At 40.0% G+C, this 26018-nt stretch overlaps 2 protein-coding genes across 6 annotated transcripts; one reads left to right on the plus strand and one right to left on the minus strand.

Annotated features, from left to right (window-relative positions):
• trip10b (thyroid hormone receptor interactor 10b) lies at positions 1-8195 on the minus strand. Of its 2 annotated transcripts, none has more exons than XM_056768848.1 (15): positions 8004-8195; positions 6585-6700; positions 6412-6465; positions 5963-6110; positions 5593-5655; positions 3835-3939; positions 3085-3213; positions 2864-3010; positions 2607-2765; positions 2186-2209; positions 1990-2099; positions 1121-1253; positions 991-1040; positions 806-912; positions 1-693 (listed from the first exon to the last, which is right to left on the minus strand). In XM_056768848.1, exons 1-15 carry the CDS (start codon positions 8025-8027, stop codon positions 551-553), a joined length of 1512 nt encoding a protein of 503 aa, XP_056624826.1. In that variant the 5' UTR covers positions 8028-8195; the 3' UTR covers positions 1-550. The 2 variants fall into 2 exon arrangements, with proteins under 2 accessions (XP_056624826.1, XP_056624827.1); XM_056768849.1 differs by having other exon boundaries at positions 806-909; positions 8004-8192.
• A 453-nt stretch (positions 8196-8648) lies between these two features.
• LOC130436845 (NACHT, LRR and PYD domains-containing protein 3-like) lies at positions 8649-21481 on the plus strand. Of its 4 annotated transcripts, none has more exons than XM_056767831.1 (11): positions 8649-10456; positions 11912-11998; positions 12435-12635; positions 12971-13090; positions 14033-15886; positions 17011-17184; positions 17803-17976; positions 18922-19095; positions 19182-19352; positions 19638-19684; positions 19764-21481. In XM_056767831.1, exons 3-11 carry the CDS (start codon positions 12523-12525, stop codon positions 20282-20284), a joined length of 3348 nt encoding a protein of 1115 aa, XP_056623809.1. In that variant the 5' UTR covers positions 8649-10456; positions 11912-11998; positions 12435-12522; the 3' UTR covers positions 20285-21481. The 4 variants fall into 4 exon arrangements, with proteins under 4 accessions (XP_056623809.1, XP_056623833.1, XP_056623815.1 ...); XM_056767855.1 differs by having other exon boundaries at positions 11950-11998; XM_056767837.1 differs by lacking the exon at positions 8649-10456 and adding an exon at positions 11001-11335.
• The last annotated feature ends 4537 nt before the right edge of the window (positions 21482-26018 follow it).

The raw sequence follows: 26018 nt of genomic DNA on the forward strand, positions 1-26018 counted from the left end.
TGATGTTCACAACAGTGTTTTTAATGAATGGATGTTTCATCTTCAGCGCACACACACATCATAAAATTATAACCAACAGCACATTAGAATAATGACATCAGACTTGAGTTCTGTAAACCCTGCTGTCAACAGAGAGAAAATATATATAACATCCCATTAGATCATTTGTTTACCTGAGAGACATGTCAGAATGATTTAAAGTGACAGTTCTGTCATCCTTTATTCTCTCTCATGTGTGTATGTGAGTCTTCCTTCGGTGGAACACAAAAGAAGATATTTTGAGAAATATCTCAGTGATTTTGTGTTCATACAGTGGAGTCAATGGAGTTCAGTGTTGCTGGATGATCAACATTCTTCAAAATATCTTCTGTTGTATTCTGAAGAAGAACTGGTTGACATGACACAAGGGTGAATAAATGATGACTGAATTGTCATTTTTGGATGAATTATCCTTTTAATCCCATGATGTTAATCCATCTTCCTGAAGAGTTCTAGACTGATTGGCTGATATTGGTTCTACAGTCTGTGTCTGATCATGTTGAAGGTTGAATCAGATGGTCTGGATGTAGGAGGCAGGCACATATCCTGTGTCTCCGTTTGCCCTCTGAACTCTGACCCAGCCATCGCCCTGATCCTCCACCATTAACGTCAGCTGCTCGTCCTTCCGGATACACACAGCACCTTCATTGTCACCTGAAACACACACGTGTCAAACATCTTTGTGGCTCTTACTGACTGTATTGAGGAGATCCGCCAGTTAAAAGTAAAAAGTGAAATGACAAAAGAAATGTTGTGGTGAGCTCACCGTCATAGTTATAGAGTGCTTTACACTGTCCGATGGGCACGTCGACAAAGTCCTCATCAAAACCAAACTCATAAATATTCTCATCGGATGGAGACATGCTGGAGCTGCTCGACACACAAACACACAGCCTGTTTAACCTCTACACAAACACCCACAAATCTCACAGTAATGTGTGTGAGACAAACCTGCTGTTATTATGTGATCCTGATACACCGCCGGCTTCATTCAACTGTGCCTACACAACACACACACACACTTGTAACACAATACACACATATATATGAACACATGAGTGTGTGTAATGTGAGTGTGTACCTGATATTTCCGGAGTTTTTCTTTCAGACCGGCAATGTTCTGAATGGTTTGTGTGATCTGAGGCTCAAGACTGGACGGATCTCCAAGCTTAGAATTCTGTTCATACACTCCCTTCATCTTATTCATAGCCTCACTGAAAGAGAGAGAGAGCGAGAGAGAGACTTGACCTTAAAATTCATTCAATATTTAAGAAAGAAATGGAAGGACGTTATAAATGGAGATGTTAAAGACTGTACAATAACTTCACACATGAGATAGAGAGACAGACAGAAGAAGACTGAGAGAAACAAAACTTGAATGTGATAAATATCAGTACAGTCGGGTGTAGTCGCGGAGACAGAGTCGATCTAGTCGCGGAGACAGAGTCGGGTCTAGTCGCGGAGACAGAGTCGGGTCTAGTCGCGGAGACAGAGTCGGGTCTAGTCGCGGAGACAGAGTCGGGTCTAGTCGCGGAGACAGAGTCGGGTCTAGTCGCGGAGACAGAGTCGGGTCTAGTCGCGGAGACAGAGTCGGGTCTAGTCGCGGAGACAGAGTCGGGTCTAGTCGCGGAGACAGAGTCGGGTCTAGTCGCGGAGACAGAGTCGGGTCTAGTCGCGGAGACAGAGTCGGGTCTAGTCGCGGAGACAGAGTCGGGTCTAGTCGCGGAGACAGAGTCGGGTCTAGTCGCGGAGACAGAGTCGGGTCTAGTCGCGGAGACAGAGTCGGGTCTAGTCGCGGAGACAGAGTCGGGTCTAGTCGCGGAGACAGAGTCGGGTCTAGTCGCGGAGACAGAGTCGGGTCTAGTCGCGGAGACAGAGTCGGGTCTAGTCGCGGAGACAGAGTCGGGTCTAGTCGCGGAGACAGAGTCGGGTCTAGTCGCGGACACGTACCTCTGCTCCATCTCTTTCTGCAGTTCCCTGTTGATATTATCAATCTTGTCCTGCAGACGTTTCTTTCTCTGATCAAGAGGAAGATGAGTGAAGTCTTCCACTGACGGGGGCTACAAACACACACATTTATAATATAATATTACAAAAGATAATGATCACTTTAGTTTTAAACAGTGAATGAAGCTACAGACTGTACCATGTTTTTATCAGGAGACGTTATCTGAAAAACAAACACAAGTCAACTGTTAAACATGTTCTTCATTACGTCAATCAGATCCTTCTGTCGGCATGTTACTGGATTGTTTGTGACAGAAACAGTTCAGGAGTCTGGACGTGAATAATCATTAACAAACATGGACTTTGTGTTTATTATGGCCGACCAGTAAAGTAAAGAATTATGGGCACAGCAATGTTTGAGTAGCGTCTATAAACCCTTAAAAACAATGTCTGTTCTGAGTCAAATGCAGAAGGTGTGATTCTGAAAAGAAAGACGTAACTTCACTGAACTCGTGTGAATGATGCATTATCTCTGTGAAATATCTTTCAGATGATGAAAGTAAATCTTCAACACAGACGGATGAAGAGGAAAACTTGATGATGTCAGAATGTGTGTGTACCTTGCTTTTCTTGTGGAATAACAGTTTGATACGAGCTTTGTGCAGCTGCGGTGTGTTCTCATTGCCAGTGGTTTTCAGACTCTGACTGTAATCTTCAAACTCCACGTCAGCAGGGGGCGCTGCACCGCTTTTATACTGATCTATGAGCGCTGCCGTGTCCTGAACAAACACACACAAACTGTCATGACACTCATTCACATACATACAGTAATGATCCATCAGTGTGTGTGTGTTAGTGTGTACACACACATACACACCTGTTTCTCATTGATGTTCCTCCCCGCTGTGCTGATGGCATCTAAACACTTGATGATGTTGGGCAGGAGATTCTTCTCGGTCTCAGAGAACTGCATGTAACCGTCCGCCAGCATCCTGATCCGTCTCTCCTCCATGTTCTGCAGATTCTGTGATTGATAGGCAGTGGGCGGAGTCAGGAGACTGATGACAGTACACATGTGACATGTGGATGTAGACTCACTTTTAACAAGGAGGGAATCTCTGAGCGATAGAAGTTGTTCTGCTCATTGTTGTATTTTTGATGCTGCACGGCGTAATCCTTCTTACAAGCCTCTGCCACGTGTGTGCGACTGTTTTCCTGCTGTTTGGCCTACACACAAACACAACAAATATACACACACTGACGCATCAAGTATAGTGTTAATGAGTGACAGACTGTGTGGACTTCAAGCTTGTGTGTGTGTGTGTGTGTTGTTTAGTGTGTGGTATTGTTGTGTAAGCGGTGTAGTTGTGTGTGCGTGTCGTGTTGGTTGGTGTGTGTGTGTGTGTGCGCGCATGTGTTTACACTGTGTGTAGTGTGTGTGTGTGTGCGTGTGTATTGTAGTGTAGTGTAATGTGGTGTGTGTGTGTGCGCATGTTTCTACACTGTGTGTTGTGTAGTGTGTGTGTGTGTGTGTGTGTATTGTAGAGTAGTGTAATGCAGTGCGCGTGTGTGTGTGTTTGTACTGTAGTGTAGTGTAGTGTAGTGTAGTGTGTGCGTGTGTTTGTGTAGTGTATTGTAGTGTGCGTAGTGTGTGTGCATGTGTCTACACTGTGTGTAGTGTGTGTATGTGTGTGTTTGTGTAGTGTATTGTGTATGTGTCATGTTTGTATTTTGCAGTGTAGTGTAGTCTAGTGCGTGCGTGCGTGTGTAGTGTAGTGAGTGTGTGTGTCATGTTTGTTAATGTGCAGCGAATGTGTGTGTGTGTGTGTGTGTGTGTGTGTTGTGTACCTTGTCTACATCAGCTTTAGTTATGTTTGGTTCTTGTTGGATTCTCTCTGTCTGTTGGATGGCTTTCTCTGCTTCTCTCCATTCTTTCTCAAATCTTTTCTTAGTCTGAGCAGAGATCAAACACACACTCATCAAGACACTACGTGTACTAGAGATGCGCGGATGAGCTAAAAAGTCACCCGCAACCGCTGCTTCAAATAAATAATCCACCCGCCAACCGCCCGCACATATAATTTTCTCTGATATAGATATCCGCACCCGATCGTCACGGCATGATGTTATCAGCCAATCTCTGATGGTTATAATACAAAAATACAGCAATAATAGGCTGATCGTAAAATGCTTTTAAAGGAACATTTATTTATAAATCAAAAGTTTGTCTTTGGCCAGATTATCCTACATTTTCTTTATAAAATGAACTACCTTCAGACTTTGAATATCGCCGTTTCTGTCACTGCAACACACAAACGAATGAATGGATAACGGTACATTTTCTAGCACTGTCTATGTCTGAAAATGTTTAAATTTAATCCTTCGATATAGCGCACACATGATGTACCATATTCAAGGTCTTGTGGCTTTCATATATGCACACAATGCCTCACCGTCGTTGCATGCATACCCAGCACTTGATTCATCCTCGTCAACAACTTCGCTAAAACACTCACACACGGTACTTTTCTTTCTTTCCTTTTGTTTTGTTTTTAATTCTTCCACCCTCCCGGATCTGTTTCGCCTCCATTTCTCCTTTAAGAAATGAACCCTCCTCTCTTCCGCCTGCACGCACACATTTCTTTTAAATTAGTGCAAATTAGTGTCTGCCTGATGAAAAATGCATTTAAAACACATTCATATTTTTGGAGAAATTTAGTTAATATTTATATATGATCTCATCCACCCGCTACCCACCCGCAATTAATCAGAATGTATTTTTTTATTACCCGACCCACCGGACCAGCGGATCATCCGCAGCACCCGTGGATTTAACTGCCATCCGCGCATCACTAGCGTGTACTGTGTGTATATGTTACATCACATGTTGTGTTTATACATTCAATTCATTTCTATAACATCACATAACTGTTGATGTGTTGACATAATGTCCACACACTGGCGTCCTTTAGCTTTAACACCGATCTTCAACAAGTGTTTTGAGAAGCTGATCAGAGACTACATCTGCTCTGTGCTGCTGTCTCAGACCCTCTACACTTTACATATCGCACCGATGATGCCTTCACCCTACACACTGCTCTCTCCCACCTTGACAACAAGAACGCATATGTGAGAATGCCGTTTAGACTACAGCTCAGCCTTCAATACCATAGTGCCCTCCAAACTTGATTTGAAGCGCCAGGCTCTGGGTTAAACAGATCTCCGTGTGACAGGATTCTGCACTTCCTGTCAGGCAGACGTCCAGTTGTCAGAATAGGAAACATTACTTCCTCCCCGCTGCCTCTCAACACTGGTGCTCCCCAGGGATGTGTCCTCGGCCCACTCCTCTACTCCCTATATACACGACTGCATTGCCACACACAGCTCTAACGTCATCGTAAAGTTCGCCGATGACACGACAGTGATAGGCCTGATCACTAACAACCACGAGTGGAGTACACACCCAAGACTTTCACTCAACACACGTGCTGATGAGACAATAAAAGTGAGTTGAGTTGAGTCTTATTAAGGATGCTTCTAACATTTATGCATTCATTCACTGTATATGTTTCACAAACACACACATATATATTTATAAGTGCTTACAAGGTCAAGCTGTTTGAGCGTGCCTTCGAGGTTCTGCTGACACTTCTTGATTTCCAAGAAATACTAAAAAAGACAAAGAACGTTTTACAGTCAAGATATCAAAGATATCAGATATCATATCCTTTAAGAGTTAAATACAAACACAAACTCGAGAAAACTCAACATGATTCAGAGAAACATCAGTTATAGAGAGCATCTGCGATTCAGTGATGAAAATCACAGCGTCACAACACAAAAACAAACACACAAATAAACAAACAAACACGCGCATGCGGACACACAAACAAACACACGTGTGCACACACACACACACAAACAAACAAGCACAAACACATACACACACACACACAGATTCAGCGGTGTGGCTCACGTTCTTGCGTTCTTGCCGTAGCTCATGAATGTTTTTGGTGAGGTCGACACAGATGGTCACCGTCATGATCTCGGACAGCTGCTCTCTCTGGGCGGCGTAGTCGTTCAGCTCATTCAGCACCTCCTGAAACGCCTGCTGATTGGTCAATCTGCCGACACAGTCAATCACATGCACTTCATTCCAGAACATAAACCATACTGTGTCATAGTTTTATGGACTACAGTTAGCCGGCTAGAGGAGAACAATAAAACTAAAGAACGAATACGATCACATGAAAATATAATTGGGGGCGGGGCATTCTCACTGTGGAGCGGATTTAATTGGCCACAAAGGTGGACGGATGAGTCATCATTATTTTTGCTCCGTTTTCGCTGAAACAATGTTAGTTCTGAGCACAAATCCACCTGACATAGTTCTGTGATGTTTAAGACACAGATCAGTTGACTTACTTCATCTCATGATCTTCCTTGATGCCCCGTCTGGAGTACTTCTTAGACAGATTCCTGGAGAAAAGACTCACACTCAAAGACGCTCCCTTCATACATGATGAACACATGTGTGCACACACACACACACACACACACACACACACACACACACACACACACACACAGTGTCATACCTGAGCTGTTTGGCATAATTCTGTTCGATTTCGGCTCTCTCTTTGACAAACTTCACGTATCGCTCCAGCTGTTCCAGTCCACACTGAGTGTGACGTTCAATCACATCTTGCTGATCCTACACACACACAAACACACACACACACACACACACACACACAACACAAACATGTCTGTCTTTATAATCCTTTATCAGACTCATCTGCACAACTGAAGAAACTCTTTTATTTCCTGATGTCTCATATAATCTCGCTCTTTAATCACTGACTGAAGTCGTTTTCACTTTCAGAAGGTCTGAAGGTCTTATGTGTGAGATGGTGGTCTAGTGAGTTAAACCACTGAACTGGTAAATCAAAGGTTGCTGGTTTGATCCCAGCAGCCACCACCAGTGTGTCCTTGAGCAAGACACTTTACTCCATGTTGCTCCAGGGGGATTGTCCCTGTAATAAGTGCACTGTAAGTCGCTTTGGATAAAAGCGTCTGCCAAATTACTAAATTATAATTATTATAAATTTCTATCAAATCCAGCTTTAGCCAGGGTGTGTGTGTGTGCCTTGTTTGTATATCCCACTGGGGACCTAATACTGAATGCACACTGTCACTGTGACCAAACTTGAGGTCCTCATGGGCAAAAAAACGTATAAACTGTTTAGAATGATTTTTTTGAAAATCAAAAAATGCTAAAAACAAATTATGAGAGAATAAATTATACAGTTTGTATAGTATAAAAACCATTAAGCCTATGGACTGTGTGTGTGTGTGTGTGTGTGTGTGTCAGGATTATAGGTGTGGTACGTTTTCTTGTGTTTCCCACACAAACTAGCTCGACCGGTCAATCCACTTTACATTAGAGACAATACAACCTGAACACTTAAGAGAAATAAAGATCAGACGTCCACTTGTGTTCTGAGAGGATCAGATTCACATCAGATGACCGACTCCAAACCAGTTTGACCTGAACCCAACACAACTCAAAGGCTAGGAAATCATGATACATATCGCTCACAAAATGTGCTAAAATACATCAATAAAGACAACATGAATACTCATATAAATCTGTTGAGAATATGACTTCATTATGAGGCTTCTGGTTTGTTATGTTGGTGTGCAATACATTGTGTATCTACATGTACATGCACTAGCATTGGTCTTTTTTAATAAAACAATATTAACTTTTAAATCTGCTGAAGCTTGCGAAACTGCTTCATAGAATCCATAAAGTTTCGTGTTACTGTAAAATATTCCTAATAAAAGGCGAACTCATGGACACATAGTTAAGACAAAAGACCAGTGTGTTGGTTCGCTGGTTTTGAGCTGACCACCAGTTTGGAAGACTAGCAAAGAAATTAAGGAAAACCAGGTACACTAAGATTCATAATGATGACCTCATGTTCATTTCACAAGTGTATTAAGAGACTTACCCACAAATCAAAACCCCAGTCCATGATGTGTGACAGATGACATGTGCTCGAGACAAACTCAATGCACAACTTCTCAAAGAAATAATGTGCACGTGATGCTCCTCTATCTGTCTGAACGGATCTGAACGCACCTAACTGCTGACTTTCCAGTCAAAGGATCCTCAGAAGTGAACACGAGCCCTGTATGTTCTGTGTAGTCTCTCGCCGTCTGATCTCATCTACTACAGCACGAGAGCGCGCGCGCATGCCCGTGTGATCTTCACCTGACGCACCTGCTTCACTTCACACACCTGTTGTTAATGGCCGGTCACTGTTTGTAGGTGCAGACTGACATCTACAGGATCAATAACGATCATGCGAACGTGCTGTATTGCGTAACAGAAAGTTGAAGTGATTTTTACGAAATTCAATTGAAGTTGATTTATAAAGCGGTTTTCACAATGTGTATTGTTCCAAAGCAGCTTTATAGGGGCAAACAGGCAAAACAGAAATGGTAAAACACAGCACAGCGCATGGTGCTTATAGAACAAGCAAGATCATTCTAATGAATAATATCCAATAAATAAATAAATAAATTTGAAGACTTTTTATACAATGGTCTAATATTTATTTACGTAATCAGTCTGCGATATGAAAATGCTTTAATCAAATTACTTCACTGTGCTTTTACAAATTAATTAATGAAAAATGCATACCTTCAGCTTATGCATTAAATACGTTAATACAGTCAATTTTTAGTTGACAGTTTGATGATGTCACTCGCAGTGCTTCTCTAACAGCCAATCAGAAGCTTCGGTGACACGCGCTCGTTTGTCGGATGGTTGTGTTTGTTATGTGTTTATAAAGCTTTGCATATCTTAACCAAATTCGCTCTTATAAACTGGTCAGTATTGGTGATAAATATTGGGTTTTGTGGATTCATTAATGTGATACTCGAGCTCACTCTCGTGGCCGCGCCGCTGTATGGTGTGGTTGATTTGGAAAGGTGCTAACTTTAGCATGCTAGCACTGAATTTATAACCCCACCCGACCAAGACACGCCTCGTCCGAAGACATGAATGTTTTTGTAACTTCAAATAACAAATTACAAACTAAATACATTAAAGTCTTCTGGAAGCATGTACAAACCTGTCCAAATAAAGAGAGCAACCATGGTATCGTCTTTCAGACCCTTTGCCTGCCGGAGCTGTTTCCATCGAGTAAAAGCTGAACCGATGTTAGTTACAGGTTTTCCTCTTTCATGATTTTTTCCTCACTGCTTTTTCAAAAACTGACTTTCGTTTGGTTGATTTACTAGTTATCGGTTCCGCAGGAAAGTTTGATTGTTGCGGTTTGTTCGCCATTCTCCCTACATTGACACGGCTGACATGAGCGTGCGAGAATGACATATGATGTCTGCGTGAACAGGGTGCACAGTGGTATGCAAAATACGTTGGCTGAAAATGCGCAGATCACCAGTCACAGCGTTCGGCCAGAATGTTTTGATTGGGCAAAGGTTTTTGGGTCCTACACCTTTCACAAGCGATATATAATTATACAAATATTATTTGACCACTATACTTGGACTTGATTCCTATAGGATGTTAAGAGATTTCCAACCAACATGACAAAAAAAATTCTGGACAGGACCACCCATCTTGCCTTTAACTACGAACTTAAACATGAGCTCATTGTTTATCATAACAATGAGCTACCCAGTGTCCTTGGCTAAATAAAAAAATTCTACAAAAGTGTGTGCTGTGTAATTCTTAGTGTTATAACATATTTGATGTGTGTGCAGGTGTTCAAGAGCTCACGCTCATACGTGAGGCCCATAGCCCATATTATTTCAGAAGAATACATGAAACCTATAAGTGACTAAATTTATCATTTTAAATAAGAAACTCAATACTATGATAGAAAAAAACACCATAATATCTACAGAGATACTTTCAGAAAAGAGACGTTGGAGAGGAAGAAAACCTAAAAATCACCCCCGAGAAGGATGCTTTGATTTGGATCCCATATGTGAGTAACATTAGTTTTCTGTTTGTTAGAACCAAGATATGTTGTTGTTGTGATATAAGTTATGTGACGGGGCAGTTTTTTATCTGGATTAAATCTCCAAACATCTTAGAAATGAGAGTTTTACATCCAATCTAAATCATAAACACCTTATAGACGTCTTCTAAAGGTCGAAATGACATCGGACGTCTCCGAGACGTATTGCAGATGAGCAAACAATGTCTTTCAGATGTAAATGCAGACATCACATACACGTCTGCCAGGTGTAGTGTGCTCAGGGATATGATTTACTCAGATTTAGTGAACTTGATCAACCGGTTTACTGAAAAGATTCCGTTTGGATGAATGATTCCTTGATTCAACTGAAAGCTCGTGTCAGTGCAGTGCTGCTTGCGTGCCAGTCATTTAATTTGAGTAACTTACACCTCAGACGAATACAGTCTCTTACGGTACGTTGGGCATTCATCATCTGTTCAATGTTTTAAAATATTTATTGAATAAATAAGTTTTGAGACTTTTCTTTGACTGCGATTGTGTATGCTGTTTTTTAACTGCGTCTAAAATCAGAGTTAATTTTGAGAAATAAACTCCACAGCACAGCTTACATATCGCGGTTTTATCATCTGTCGGGTGCAGAATTCTGCCACGTTTGTAGCTATGGTTTCCCAGCAAACATGTGGACGTCCCGTCACGGTTGAAAAATAGTTCCAAAATGAAAGTTGAACGGACGTCTTTGACGTCATCTATCCGTGATTTCCACGTCTTTTCTCCTCGTACCATGACGTCCAAATCAGTGCCCCCTAACCAGAATAAGATTTTTTTAATATTTATATTAGAATAATAGTAGTGATATTTATTTTCGTTCTGCGTTTTGGGGAAAAACGAAGCTCGAACACGTTGAGAGACGGTAAAGTGTTTTCGAACAATCTAGCACCCCTTCGTTTCTGGAGGTGTGGTTTACATGACGTATGCAAATAGCATCTGCGCACGTGCGAGAATGATCGTAGAGGTGTGTGTGTAGATCTGTAGCATCTCTGTAAAGCGACATTCAGAAGCATTCATGCTGCTCTCATGTCAGTGTTTCTGGTGTTTGGAGCAGATTTTGTTCTAAATCAGGTCACAGAAGGTCGTTTTTCGGTTTCGAATGTAGTATGCTGAGCACGTTATGGACCTGTACAAACTTTTGACTATATGACACTTCCTGTGAAGTCTGTCTCATGTGAGAGATCTTCTCATGTCTCCGATGAGCGAAACGAAACTGTGTGAAGTGTGAACGCATTGGATGCTGAACACATTATTGCTCAACGTGGTGTTAAGCGATACTAAAGGTGATTTTATGTCTACATGCAAAACGGTTGGATGATTGATTTATATGATTACTTGAGTTCTTCTTTATTTCATCAAATTAGTTTTAGTTTTAATTTTTGACTCAAAATTGTTAACGGTAACTATTATTAAGTTATGAGAATGTATTTCTCAAATGTTAAATTAATGTCTATGCGAAAAATGTCATTTTGTTATCTCAATATTATATAAATATTATATAAAAACATAAGCCCAAGACCAGTTTTGCAAATATTATCTTATTTGTAATGCCTCAACACCTGTATTTAAAATTCTCTGGCGCCGCCCTGCAAACTAGTGAGTAAAACTCAGTTTATCATAAATTATACAAACGTATTTTATTAGATAATCATCTTTAATACTTCACTGTAACTAAAAGAAGCTCAGATATTCCATTATTATTTGGCTAACGTTAACTGAGATTAGGCTAACTGTAGTGGCAAAGTTATTTCAGATCTAAATGTTGTTTTTTATGCTGCTCAGACGTTGATCGATCACTACACATGTCTTGTAGATTAATATTAATCCATCATCTGATCTTTCAATTATTGCATTTGAAGTCTTTGTCAACAAATCCATTGTCTTCGGTCCTGTTCAGCTTTTCACAAGAGAGAGAGGAGGAGTAAAAAGATGAAACTCACAAACTAGTAAGTAAAAGGTGGTCTATTGTGTGATAAAACTTATTGTATCAAACACAAATACAGGTTGACTAACTGAGATTAGGGTAGATGTTTAAGCATCTGATTTTAACTTTGCTGAGTTGAATTGGAGTCACGTTTTTCTATTTGGCTGTAGTAAATCATAATACTAAAAACTTTACATGTTCCCAGTAGTATAAATGGCAAGTTCTAATCTCTTTACCATTAGATTCAGGCATAATAATATTTTTGAAATGTGCCACCCTAAGATTTGTGCTGGCCCCCCTGTGCCACACAAAAAGTGACAGAATGTGACATCATGTTGTTATTATATGATCAATTTATGATCAGAGGAAAACCTGTTATTGTGTCAAACCCAATGAGAGTGCTCGATGAGCTGTAATGATGGAAACCAAACCACAAGCTTTATTTTCTATTCACACAGGAGCTGTGGCCGGTGTTTCCTGCGTCATTTCAATTCTGTGTTTGACAAAAACAGATCTGAGATCATTGATGAGAACGCGGCCTGTAAAATGAGTTCTAGTGAGGAGAGAGAGGAGGCGTTCAGTCGTGTGTCTGTGAGCAGTGATGAATCCATGGACGAACCCCCCAGACTCTGTCAACCTGCGCTGAACTTTAACCCCAGGTGAAGAACACATTTCATGTCTTTTATCACATTATAACGAAATAAGATTCTACACATGATAATATTGTAAATAAGTGGCACCTTTTTAACATTTTTACTTGACATAATAGTTACAAACAGAATATCAGAAAACCAGAAAAACAGAGTGGGACATCTGTGAAGTGAAAATCTGACATCGTGACAGCCGTAAAAAAAACAAACCTGTGCAACACACTATAGTGAAGACTGTCCAAAGCGCTTATTTCCACACATTTGATTCTAATAAAGGCATATGCACATGGTTTATAATATGATGTAAATAATGACTGCATTTTTATTTATTTATATGTTTTAAGTCTGGGAGAATGTGAGACTCCGAGAGCATCTCAAGAGCCCAGCTGTGTTTCTGTGAAGAGTCACCAGTCCATGGATCTCCCCCTTAAATTCAGTGAAAGAGCCGTGACCTTTAACCCCTGGTGAGATATAATCCAGTACCTCAGAGATAATGTTTTTTTGTAAACTTACTCAGAAGTTAGAGCCACTTTGGTTCTCTTGACTGAAAGCCTATATGCATTTTCCCCATAGACTTTAGGAAGATCGCAAAAATACATTTACATTTAGGCATTTGGCAGACGCTTTTACCCAATGCGACTTACATTGCTTTATCCTATACATTTTACATGGGTTCGAACCCACAACCTTGCGCTCTTACCACTGTGAGCTACAAAATAATCTCTGTGATTAACAACGATGTTTACTCTATCAAGATAATCTTTACAAATGAACACAACATTTGTTACTTTTGAAGACGAAATACAATTGGCAGAAGTAAAAAGCTAACACGATGCTATCAACAGACTAAATTTAAGGTCGCTCGATATCAACGTTACATAACCACCACCAAGCCTCTGACAACTCTTTCAGACTTTATTAAAAATGTGTTCCCTGGTAAGTAATTACTCTGTGATTGAATCCGCATCCACATTTGAAGAGATTGATGCCCACGTTGCATTATTTGTGAGCTTTATATACGATATGACGTGTAATGGCCCGGCCGTTTTTAAGGCAAAACAAGGCTTTAAAAAATCACAAGCGGGTTATAATTAGTGTGTTTCATGTCATAGAATAAAACGTGGAAATATTTAGGTGGTTTTGTTTACCACAGACCTTAGTTCGGGCAATTTACCAAAAAACGTATAAAAAAATCCATAGACATTGGAGCGATGGAACTGGAAATGCTAATCCTAAAATGCTAACTCGCTTCCAAAAAATACGTCATCTCTGAGCCTCCCTACACAATACCATTGAAAAGTGACAGTGTAATAAGGTAGACAACAACAGTGCCGCTCTTGATCTATGTGTATATTGAACAATGTTTAAGACATACATTGTCTTGTCTTTTCTCCTTGTGTCTGTAGTGAGGCTGAAGATGATCAGAATGTATGCGTGCCTCAGGATTGTCATGATGAATCAGTTGATGATGTTCTTCAGAGAGTCAAAGACAAACACAAAAGCATCATGAAGAACAAGTATGAGAGTTTATTTGAGGGAATCAAAGCACAAGAGAATCAAACGCTCCTGAAGAGAATTTACACACAGCTGTACATCATAGAGGGAGAGAGTGAAGGAGTGAATGAAGAACATGAGGTTTTACACATGGAGAAAAAGCCCAGAAGAACACAAGACTTACAAGACACTCCAATCTACTGCAATGACATCTTTAAACCTCAATCACATCAAAGAGACAAAATCAAGAGTGTTCTTACTAAAGGCATCGCTGGAATTGGAAAAACAGTCTCTGTGCACAAGTTCATTCTGGATTGGGCCGAGGGAACAGCCAATCAGGACGTAGATTTCATGTTCCTGCTTCCGTTTCGAGAGCTGAACTTGATTCGAGAGCATCGCTACAGTCTTCACAAACTTCTGCTGGACTTTCATCCTGAACTTCAAGATGTGGACTCAAAGATTTATGAGGAGTGTAAAGTTGTGTTCATCTTTGATGGTCTGGATGAAAGCAGAATGACTCTGATGTTTTCAGACAGTGAGAAAGTTTCTGATGTGACTGACACTTCATCAGTGGCTGTGTTGATGTCAAACCTCATGAAAGGAGATCTGCTTCCCTCTGCTCTCATCTGGATCACCTCCAGACCAGCAGCAGCCAATCAGATCCCCTCCAAATACATCACGCGTGTAACAGAAATCCAGGGATTCAACGACGCTCAGAAGGAGGAATATTTCAGGAAGAGAATCAGCGACGAGCATCAAGCCAGCAGAATCATGTCACACATTAGAAGAGCGAGAAGCCTCCACATCATGTGTCACATACCAGTCTTCTGTTGGATATCGTCCACTGTGCTTCAGAATATCCTGACACAAGATCACAGTGAAGAAATCCCCAAAACTCTGAGTGAAATGTACATCCACTTCCTGCTGATTCAGATGAAGATGAAGAATGAGAAGTATGATCCAGAGAGAGATCCAGAGATCAACAGAGAAGTGATTGTGAAACTGGCTGAAGTGGCTTTCAAACAGCTGATGAAGGGCAATGTGATGTTCTATGAGGAGGATCTGAGAGAGTGTGGGATAGACATCACTGACGCCTCGCTGTATTCTGGCATCTGTACTGAGATCTTTAAGGAGGAATCTGTCATTCATCAGAGGAAGATCTACAGCTTCATACATCTCACCGTTCAAGAGTTCCTCGCTGCGTTCTTCTTATTTTACTCGCATGCAGTCAATGATGAGCAGTTGTTTTGGTATAAAAAGAATGATGACTGTGAGGGGGGCAGTCTGGAGGAAATCTCACCCTGTGAGTCACTAATAAGAGGTGCTATAGATGAAGCACTCGAGAGTAAATCTGGTCATCTGGATCTTCTCTTGAGATTTCTTCTGGGCATCTCACTGGAGTCCAATCAGAGACTCTTACAGGATCTACTGACACACACTGTGGACACATCACAAACCATCAAGAACACCACACAGCACATCAAAGAGAAAATTAAGCTGGAAAATCTATCATCTGAAAGGTCCATCAATCTGTTCTTGTGTCTGTCTGAAGTGAATGATCAGACTCTGTACAGAGAGATTGAGGAGTTTGTGAGATCAGACAAACACTCAGAGAAGAAACTCTCTGCTGCTCACTGTTCAGCAATAGCCTACATGCTTCAGATGTCAGAGGAGGTGATGGATGAGTTTGATCCGAAGAAATACAACACAACACAGGAGGGCAGAAGAAGACTCGTACCAGCTGTCAACAACTGCACAAGAGCTCTGTGAGTATTACAGTACAGTCATGATTTAATTGGCAAGAGGGTTGTGGGCATGCAATCGGTCAAGTTATATATTCACACAAGGATATTTTTTAGAAACATGCTTCTGTTCAACCCAGACTTAAGAGTCCTCACTAAGATTCATCTGATCTGTCACATTTCAGACCCATTTCTAATCTTCCATTCTTTACAAAGATTTAAGGTAAAGTCGTTTTGTATCAGCGCCAAAGTTTCTTTGCCGATTACAAGAATTTTTATATATTCCAATCAGGCTTCAGAAAATTTCAATCCACTGAAACGGCTCTTTTAAAAGTGCTTTATGACATCTTTAAGACTCGAGATTCGGTAGTATTGGTACTCTTAGACATAAGGGCAGCATTTGACACTGTAGAGGATAATGTTCTTCTGTCCCTTTAAATGCAGATAGTAGGCCACAGAGGTTCAGCCCTACGTTAGTTTCAGTCCTACTTTGCAAATAGGAGATTTTCTGTTAAAATTGGTAAATTTCGATCCTCTGCTGTACCTTTGAACTGTGGGATTCCACAAGGTTCCACTCTAGTCCCCATGTTGTTTTCTTTATACATGCTCCCTTTGGGGTGTATCCTTGAAAAGTATGGCTTTAGTCATCATTGTTCTGCACTTGACACACAAAAATACATTTTACACTTGAACCTAAGAATGGTCTAGAACAGGTGGCCACATGCCTCTCGGATGTTATGGATGGATATCTCAGAATTTTCTAAGGATTAATGAGAGTAAAACTGAGGTTATTGTGTTCACCCCCTCTGACATACACAGTACTTCAAATGTAAATCTTGGTTTTCCAGCACTTTATGTCAAGCCACATGTGGAAAATCTGGACATGGTGTTGGATAGTGCCTTAAAGCTTGATAGGCAGGTTAACCAAGTTTTTAAATCAAGCTTTCACCAGATGCAAACCCTTGAAATAAAGAAGTCCTTTCTTTCATTTACAAACTTGAAAGAGTAATACATGGTTTTATCACCACAAGGCTCGATTATTGCAACTCTGTTTGGGGATTAATCAATCTTCCATAGATTGCCTTCAGACGGTTCAGAATACTGCTGATAGAGCCCTGACAGGAGTTTGTTCTGTATCTCTCCTCTAGGCTTTCAGGCTGTAATCTCAATGTTGAGTCCTGTAAAATCATCTCTTCAGCTCTTCAGTCCTCTGAGTGTCCTCTGAGAGAGCTTGATGTGAGTAACAATGATCTTCAGGATTCAGGAGTGAAGCTGATCTATGATGCTCTCAAGAAAACAAACTGTCATCTACAGATACTGAGGTTTGACTTTTAGATGAACTAATTACTGAGGAAAGATACAACATTAATTACAATGGATACATTGGCACACTTGGTTCTTTGCTAATCAATTATTCAACATAGCAGGTTTTATATAATCGTGTAAAGTGCTATGTATCCACTTCTTTACCTATATTGTTTGACACACACTTAAAAGTATGCACAATGACAGCGTTAAGCCTTCAGCTATGTAATAATGGTGTTTAATAAAAGAGCTAAGTGATCAAGTACATTCTACTTATTTGTCTGTTTTACAATATTATGAAAAATCAATTTCCTACATTTTCCACCGTTCTTATTAAGATGTAGAATATATAGCCAGCATAAACACGTATACTATATATTGTTGGTTGATGTTTTTTTTTTTTACAAAAACCTTCATCTCACAGAGTGACGAAAGATTTCAGTACTACTGACAAATGTTTTTTTCAAACGACTTATTTTTTTATATTATGAAATTATTAAAAATCTTCGTATTGTGTTTAATAACGCCCCTAAGCTGTTATAAACGTGAACCACTGCAGTTCTTGTATTGTTTCAAAATGCGATTTCAGCTACCGTGCTGGAGTGTTAATGACTTGTGATTATTATTGTCTGTAGGTTAGCAGGCTGTAGTCTGACAGCTGACTGTTGTGAGAGTTTGTCTTCAGCTCTTCAGTCCTCTAAGTGTCCTCTGAGAGATCTTGATGTGAGTAACAATGATCTTCAGGATTCAGGAGTGAAGCTGATCTCTGATGCTCTCAAGAACACAAACTGTCATCTACAGATACTGAGGTTTGACTTTTCAGATTTAAATGTTTTTTATTGGCTTTAACTCGAGGTTTTAATTCTTCTTCTATCGTTTCATCAAGACTCAAAGTAACTCTCAACAACAAAGTTGGAAACTGTAATGCACAAACCGTTCAAAGACATAGCAAGCTAATCTAATCACTGTAAAGCTTGACATCCCAGTAAACACAATTTCGCTGTGACAACAAATTTGGACCATATTCAGTTCAGCCTCTTGAATTTTTTATTCCTACATTTGTTGTGGCGATATTAGAGTAGAACATTGTGGGAATGCGGTGATAACATACAAACAGCTGAATTGGCATGTTGTGAACATGAAGTTCCATCACCAGTGTCAAGATTCTTTGGAGACCAACGGTCCATTTATGTCTTCAGGAGGTAATCACCACGTCCCAGCAACATCCAATGTTACGTCATCATGACGAATACAGGAATCCCAAAGTTATTTGGCTCATTGTGGTGATGATTATGGTCCGGTCCAGGTAATTTTGCCACAACGTAACTGTGTTAGCTGGGAAGTTGCTACACATATTCACATTGGATTAACTAATGACGCTATCTGAAAACGTGGTCACAACATTTCAGAAACTTTAGCCAAGACTCTAAAAACATAATGATATGAAGACGTTGTCACAACGTTGTTTTAATGAATGTTACAGTGACTGAATGATGGCTAACTGGTAATGTCATCAGAGCGTACTGTGTTCACTGGGTTTAGGACCTGATGCATCTGCTGATGTCTCTTCTAGCAGCACATGGAATTGGAAAAAATACTGATCGTTCTCATTTTCCTACTTGTTGTTTTATTAACCTTCTTCAAATTCCCATTCTTGCTTTTTTAGGAGAACATGTCAGACTGGCACAGAGTTTAAGGTCTCCTGAATAAATGTGTGATGGTATTAATAACTTTCTCTTTATTGTTCTGTTTAGATTGTCCATGTGTAGTCTGACAGCTGAGTGTTGTGAGAGTTTGTCTTCAGCTCTTCAGTCCTCTGAGTGTCCTCTGAGAGATCTTGATGTGAGTAACAATGATCTTCAGGATTCAGGAGTGAAGCTGATCTCTGATGCTCTCAAGAACACAAACTGTCATCTACAGATACTGAGGTGTGTGAGTGTAAAGCACTAAAGACTTAAGCACTTCAACAGGAAAGGACCTATGATGTAAGCATTAATGTTTCTTTTTCTTGTAGGTTATCAGGTTGTATGGTGACAGATGAAGGATGTTGTTATTTGGCTTCAGCTCTGAGTTCAAACCCGTCACACCTGAGAGAACTCGACCTGAGCTACAATCACCCACAACACTCAACACTTCAGCTGCTCGCTTATCAAGATGATCCAAACTACACACTCAACAAACTCAAGTATGACACACAACACTAATACTGACACAAACTGACCTGAGTGTGTGTCTGTGTGTGTGGTTGGTGTGTTTCTGTTGTCCATTGACTTCCGTTGTATGAATACACAACCAATGAGATAGTTCTCAAAATATCTTCTGTTCTATTCCACTGAAGAAAGATCACATGCAGGTCTACGACCTTGAGAGAGAATAAATGATGACAGCATTTGCCTCTCCGAATGAAGTCACTTTACTTGAGTTTTTCTTACCTGACTAGAGGCTCATTTTGTGTTTGTGATTCTTTCAGTGTGAAAGACGGGAGTGAGTTCATGATGAAGGCAGGACTTCAAAAATGTAGGTCTGCACACACACACACACACGGATTGATTGAGTTAGCGCTTGTTGTGTTATAAATGTGTCTTCTGGTGTTCAGATGCGCGTGATCTCACGCTGGATCCAAACACAGCAAACCCTCATCTCATGCTGTCTGAAGAGAACAGAAAGGTGACGTATGTGATCGAGAAGCAGCCGTATCCTTATCATCCAGACAGATTTAAGGGCTTCAAGCAAGTGTTGTGTGGAGAGAGTCTGAGCGGACGCTGTTACTGGGAGGCTGAATTCACCTGGAAAGCTGACATATTTGTGACGTATAAAAGCATCGGAAGGAAGGAGAGAAGCGGTGAATGTGAATGTGGGATCAACGTGAACTCCTGGAGTCTGTACTGCTCTGATGGAGGATTCACTGCCTCTCACAATAATAAAATAACAGACGTGTGTGTTCCTTCACCTCTCTCTAATCGAGTCGGGGTGTATGTGGACGGTCCGGCCGGCACTGTGTCCTTCTACAGCGTCTCTGACACACACACACTCACACACTTACACACATTCAACACAACATTCACTGAAGCGCTATACGCTGGCTTTAGAGTTTACGACTCTGTGTTACTCTGTTAGCCTCTCTTCACACTTACAGTATGTGCGCTTTATTAAAACATCTTGTGTTTATTTGGAAACTGACCTTGGAGAAGCGCAGAAAAAAATAAGGAACGATTCTTTGTGTTTTATTCACAAGTACATTAAGACACTGAAATTGTATTTTGCTTTGTAAATGTATTTTCTTTTAGGATCACATGTGTGGATCTGAGAGAGATGTGTGTTATTATGATGATCTATAGTTTGGTATATAGTCTCTCAGCCTTTGCTTGTGTGTCCTGATGCTCACGTCTCTTTGGACTGTTACTTGTAGATATTCTGCAGTTTTTTTCATTATTTCTCTCTCTGTGTACATTGTTCAGCACTAAACTCTTTGCTTATTTGTACCTTCATCATGCTTAATGTCCTTATGTTGTTTTAAAAGAGCCAGTCTTTTGCTGTTTTAAAGGCTTTGATGATGTTTTTTGGGTGTTAAACAATAGATGTTCATGTTTCTACTTTCTACTGAAAATCGCTTTATATGTCACATATTTCAAGTCTATTGTTCACCGCTGTCCCTCTTCTCACAAAACGACTGGATTTCTTCCGGTCTATATAATGTCCCTCCTTTCCAAACGCTCTGATAGGTAAAGCTGACCAGGTCTGTTGTGATTGGTGTGTGAGAAGATGTCCCGCCCATACCATATCAGCGAGCTTCCGCTTCTCAGGCTGTTGTGATTGGTCAGTCCTGCTCTCAGTTTCATAAACTTTGGCTTTGAGCAATAAACGATAACAATGGCGTAAACTTCACTTCTTCAGTTAAAAACATGTGGCTCAATCGAGGTGTAACGGAGGTCTGCTAGTGCATACACAAACGTCAATCTTTGTGAAAACACATCTCTTCCATCAGCACCTGACCGATCATTTCTGATTTCTATATCTTTTCTACAATATCCAATAAAAAGGGAAAAAAAGCATGCTTAGATAAACTAAACTTGGCTCTGTACACTGTAGTAGACATGTTTTTATTGCTCATACATTTTGTTGTCCTAATGTTTGACCCAATTGCTTCCATTGTTTACCCAACTTGTACGTCGCTTTGGATATAAGTGTCTGGTAAATTACTAAATGTAAATGCTTAATGTGTTTAAACTAGTTGCGGTGTTTGGTACTTTTTTATATCACACAAATAATGAGCATTTACTGTATTTAACATCATTTAAATTAAACTTCATTGAACTGGAATCTGTACTGTATTCTTCTCAGCCAGCTTCACTCTCTCTTCTCTTGTATATACTTGATAGGTGTTCCTTGTTCGGATGATACGTGTTTATACAATGTCTGATGACATTTGTTAAATTTAATATTTATAGTTAGTGTTGAGTGTGATGTGTCTCCAGTCCAGCAGGAGTCGCTCTGCAGCTCTTCAGTCCGCCGATAAACCCACTAAAGAAAGAAAGAAAGACAAACATCAAGCGCTGCGTATTTACATCACTTTGATTTTCTCTCTTTAGTGTTTTAAACACAGTGTTGTGTGTCTGTGTGTGTGTGTTTGTGTTGAGATGTTAATGATGACGTCACAGATGTGCTGTAAATCAGTGGGAACTGATCTGTCCATGCTGGATATTGATGATTTCATCACAGAAATCTGTCAGCTGAAGAAAGAGGTGAAGTTACTGGAGGAAAAGCTGAGGACAAGAGGAGATGAACTCAACACAGAGGTTTGGACACATTCAACATCATTTACCTCAATCACTCACACTGTTTTTAAATGTTTGTATTTTAATAATGTTTTTAATCTCATTGTCATAGTTTATATCTTTATCTCAATATATTTCCTCTCTGAACAGAAGTCCAGACACACGCAGGACTCAGAGCTCAGCCTCACTTTACTCTGTTATACTGACACAAACCCCACAGACGCTCAGGACACTGTGTGTGACAGTAATCACACCTTGAATCAGGATGAATCTACTGATCAAACCTCCACAGAGTCTCTGGATTCTGTCTGTAACGCTGGAGAACAGCAGATCCTGAACACCAGACCACTGAACATGTGTTCTGTCACACTGATGGACTGCAGGAAACTGATGGAGATCAAAACTGAACTCACAGTAAAGGAAGAACAGACTGATGAAGATGAGAATCATGATGATGATGATGATTTTGTTCCTTCAGGTATGTTTCTTCTGGGGCTGGGTATCAATTCAGATGTTCCGATTCCTTTTTCAATTCAGTTCATTGTATGCATACAGATTCAAATTTTATAGATAATAAAAAACTTGCAGTGTTTCCGCTCGGAATTTATGGAACTGTGCTGCTTGGTGATGTCACACACAAAATAACATATTCTCAACTTACCTTTTATTTACAAAGCGCTTTGTACAATTTTCATTGTTACAAAGCAGCTGTACATGAAAAAATGTGAACTATAAACAACACATTAAATATGATACATGCACTGACACACAGAGAGACAGAATATAAAAGGAGAGAAATACAGGTACTATTCAGGCTATAAATTCCTATATGGGGTAGTAGTAATACACGCAAAATTCCAAATCTGTCAAAAGACAACCTGAGAGCAGAATACCGTCCTACATGTGTATCAGTTGTTATAGGAAGTGCTTGTGACGTCATCGTAGTTTATAGTTTTTGAGTTTCAATTTCGTACTCGTTTAGCCACAACTCTCTGAACATTCTGTATTTTAATTCTGCTTGTTGCCCAAAAAAGCTGTTCTCATTAACATATTTTCTGTTTCTCTCATCGTCTGACAAAATCACCACACACTTGTGAAAGAGCAGTGATATTGGCCGCAACACAGTGCGTAGCCTCTATCTATGTCATCATGCGCTAATTTACTGACAAACTTCATGTTTATATATCCAAGTCGACATAAGAGTGACAGGTGTTTGGAAACGCCATTTTGTATTATTTTATTCACGAATCGGCCGCTGTATGTTTAATTGAATGTGTTGCCTCACATTCATGTTAATGATTTCAAACACTATGTTTGAGCTTGCGAAAAAATAAAAGAATAAATCGATTTGTGACATTTGAATTGACCGCCTTCTTTAAAAAGATTAATTGAAGAAGAAAAATCTTCTGTTGTCTTGAGTGAGTTCCTGTTTCAGTTTTTATGTCAATCAAGTCAAGTTTCTGATTGTCAATCAACACTGATGTAGTTTCAGATGTGCTGGAGCTTCTTCTTAACGCTGTTGTGTTTGTTTCAGATGAGAGCGGTGATTCATGTGGTGATGGAGAAACGGCCTCTACATCAAAACAGCGACTGACAGCACAAACTCTTTCCTGCATCACCTGTGGAAAGACATTCAGTTCACAGAGACGTTTAGAGACACATGAGAGAAAACACACAGAACAGAAACTCTTCACCTGCACCAGATGTGACATCAGCTTTCCTACCTTACAAGAGAAGAAACTTCATTCACAAGAGCACAGAGGGAAGCTTCAGTGTGAGGTGTGTGAGAAGATTTTTGCCTCTTCTGTTCCTCTGAACCGTCACATGAGGACACACAGTGATGAAAAGCCTTTCCAGTGCAGTGAATGTGGCAAGTATTTTAAAGTCAAAGAATCTCTTGTTGGTCATCAGAGAACTCACACGGGAGAAAAACCGTACGCGTGTCCTCACTGTGATGAGAGATTCAGTCTAAAATCCTATCTGAAGAAACACGTGTATCTCCACACCGATGAGAGACCTTATCAGTGCAGTGAATGTGGAAAAGGCTTCAGGGATTCAGGTTGCTTGAGGGCGCATCAAAAAACACACTTTGAGAAACTCTATCAGTGTTCCTACTGTGATAAACCCTTCCGTTATTCATGTCATCTGATTACTCATGAGAGAACTCACACTGGAGAGAAACCTTACCTCTGCCCTGACTGTGGAAAGAGATTTACTAATTCAGGTTCTTTAAAAGATCATCTGAGAGTTCACACTGGAGAGAAACCTCATCACTGCAGTGTTTGTGGGAAGAGTTTCAGTCGACGTCACCATTTAGTGTCACACCAGAGAACTCACACAGGTGAAAGACCTTACAAATGTTCTCAGTGTGACAAGACGTTTACTCAAAGAGTTCTCCTGAGAATCCATCAGAAAGTTCATATTGAAGAGAAACCCACCACTGCTTGATCTGTTCCTCTTTTTTCTTTCTTTTCTCTTGTATGTTCTCTAGAGGAGTTCACTTTGCTCGTTAATAATCATATTGGTTTTGGAACCGTTTGTATTGATGAACTATTCTTAAAATAAACAAAAAAAGAGTAATATTTGTTATCCTGATAGCACACATACATCTGGGAGACGTCTTTTTACTGTCTGCATTTACATCTGCAAGACACATTTTATTTATTGTTTGCTCATCTGCAGTACGTCTCGGAGACGTTTGCTGTCACGTCATATATATGTCTAGAAGACGTCTGTAAGATGTTTAAGCTTTAGATGTAAAACTGCTCTTTCTTAGACCTTATGCAGAAGTTTTCCAGATCTCCTGATCTTTAGCAGACAATCTTTCAGACATACCTGTGCTATTTGGGTAAACAACAGCTTCCCAGCTAGCACTTGTACCTCTGTAAGATGTCTGCGAAAGATCTGGAGATCTTAAAAAAACATCTGCTTAACATCATAGAGCAGTTTACATCCATTCAGTCTTCTAGACGGCTATATGACATCTGACAGCAGACATCTCGGAGACGTCAAATAGACGTCTGTCAGATGTAGTGTGCTATCAGGGTTTATCAATCTAGTGTGCAGTGTTTTTGCAGCACACACTTGTGTGATTTAATTTTTTTTACCTAATGGATTTAGCGATTTCTCTTGTTTCTCTTCATTCAGAAACTTGTAGATGTGATAAATCGGTATTTGAATGATTTCTGAACAGTTTAAAACATATATAGAGCGTAATGTTTGTTAACCAATAGGTTTTTGATTATGATTGTAAAAAATAGAAAGTCTGTTAAAACTGTAATGTAAGCCTGAAGTTTATTGTTTGCTATTCCGTCGATAAATATCTGCTTTATGTTCTTTATATTGTAATGAAGTCATTGGTCCCTGAGGGAAATAATTAAACATTATTAATTAATGTTTAGTAATTATTTAAACCATGATTAATTTGAGTTTTTATATTAAAACAAGGGTACTTTTTTAAATTACATAAAATAAACATAAACATCGACTCCTGAGATAGGCGCAGGCTCCCCGTGACCCGAGGTAGTTCGGATAAGCGGTAGAAAATGGATGGATGGAAACATAAACATCTTATAAAGAGCTGTTGTACATCCAATCTGAATCCTACACATCTTTCAGACATTTTCTAGAGGTCTATATGACATCTGACTTATCAGAGATGTAGGGAAGATGAGCAAACAGCATCTGCCAGATGTCTTGCAGTTGAAAAGCAGACATCGTACCGAAAGTCTTTTCAATTGGACACGGATGCTGCCTGTTCAACAACATCTTAAACTGTATTGGCCTACATCTAAACTTTTTCACTGTTGTGTTTTTGTAGCGAAGATTTTAAATATGAAACCGATAATCTGCAGTGGATTTATAAAGATACTAGTGCCTAGTTTAAAATCTAATGTGTGAGTTCTCCGTGATCACCGCCAAGAACAGCTTGATGGCAGCAAGCAGCCTCTAATATCTCCTGAGTGGTTATAGGATTATTAGCCTAGTTTTGGTGGCATTTCATAATGGGAAATCTTTGATATGATGAATCTTTCACTGCATGTGTACATTTGACTGAATTGTTTTTCCCTATTGTG

Source organism: Triplophysa dalaica, chromosome 2 (genome assembly GCF_015846415.1).
Source record: "Triplophysa dalaica isolate WHDGS20190420 chromosome 2, ASM1584641v1, whole genome shotgun sequence".
Lineage (NCBI taxonomy): Eukaryota > Metazoa > Chordata > Actinopteri > Cypriniformes > Nemacheilidae > Triplophysa > Triplophysa dalaica.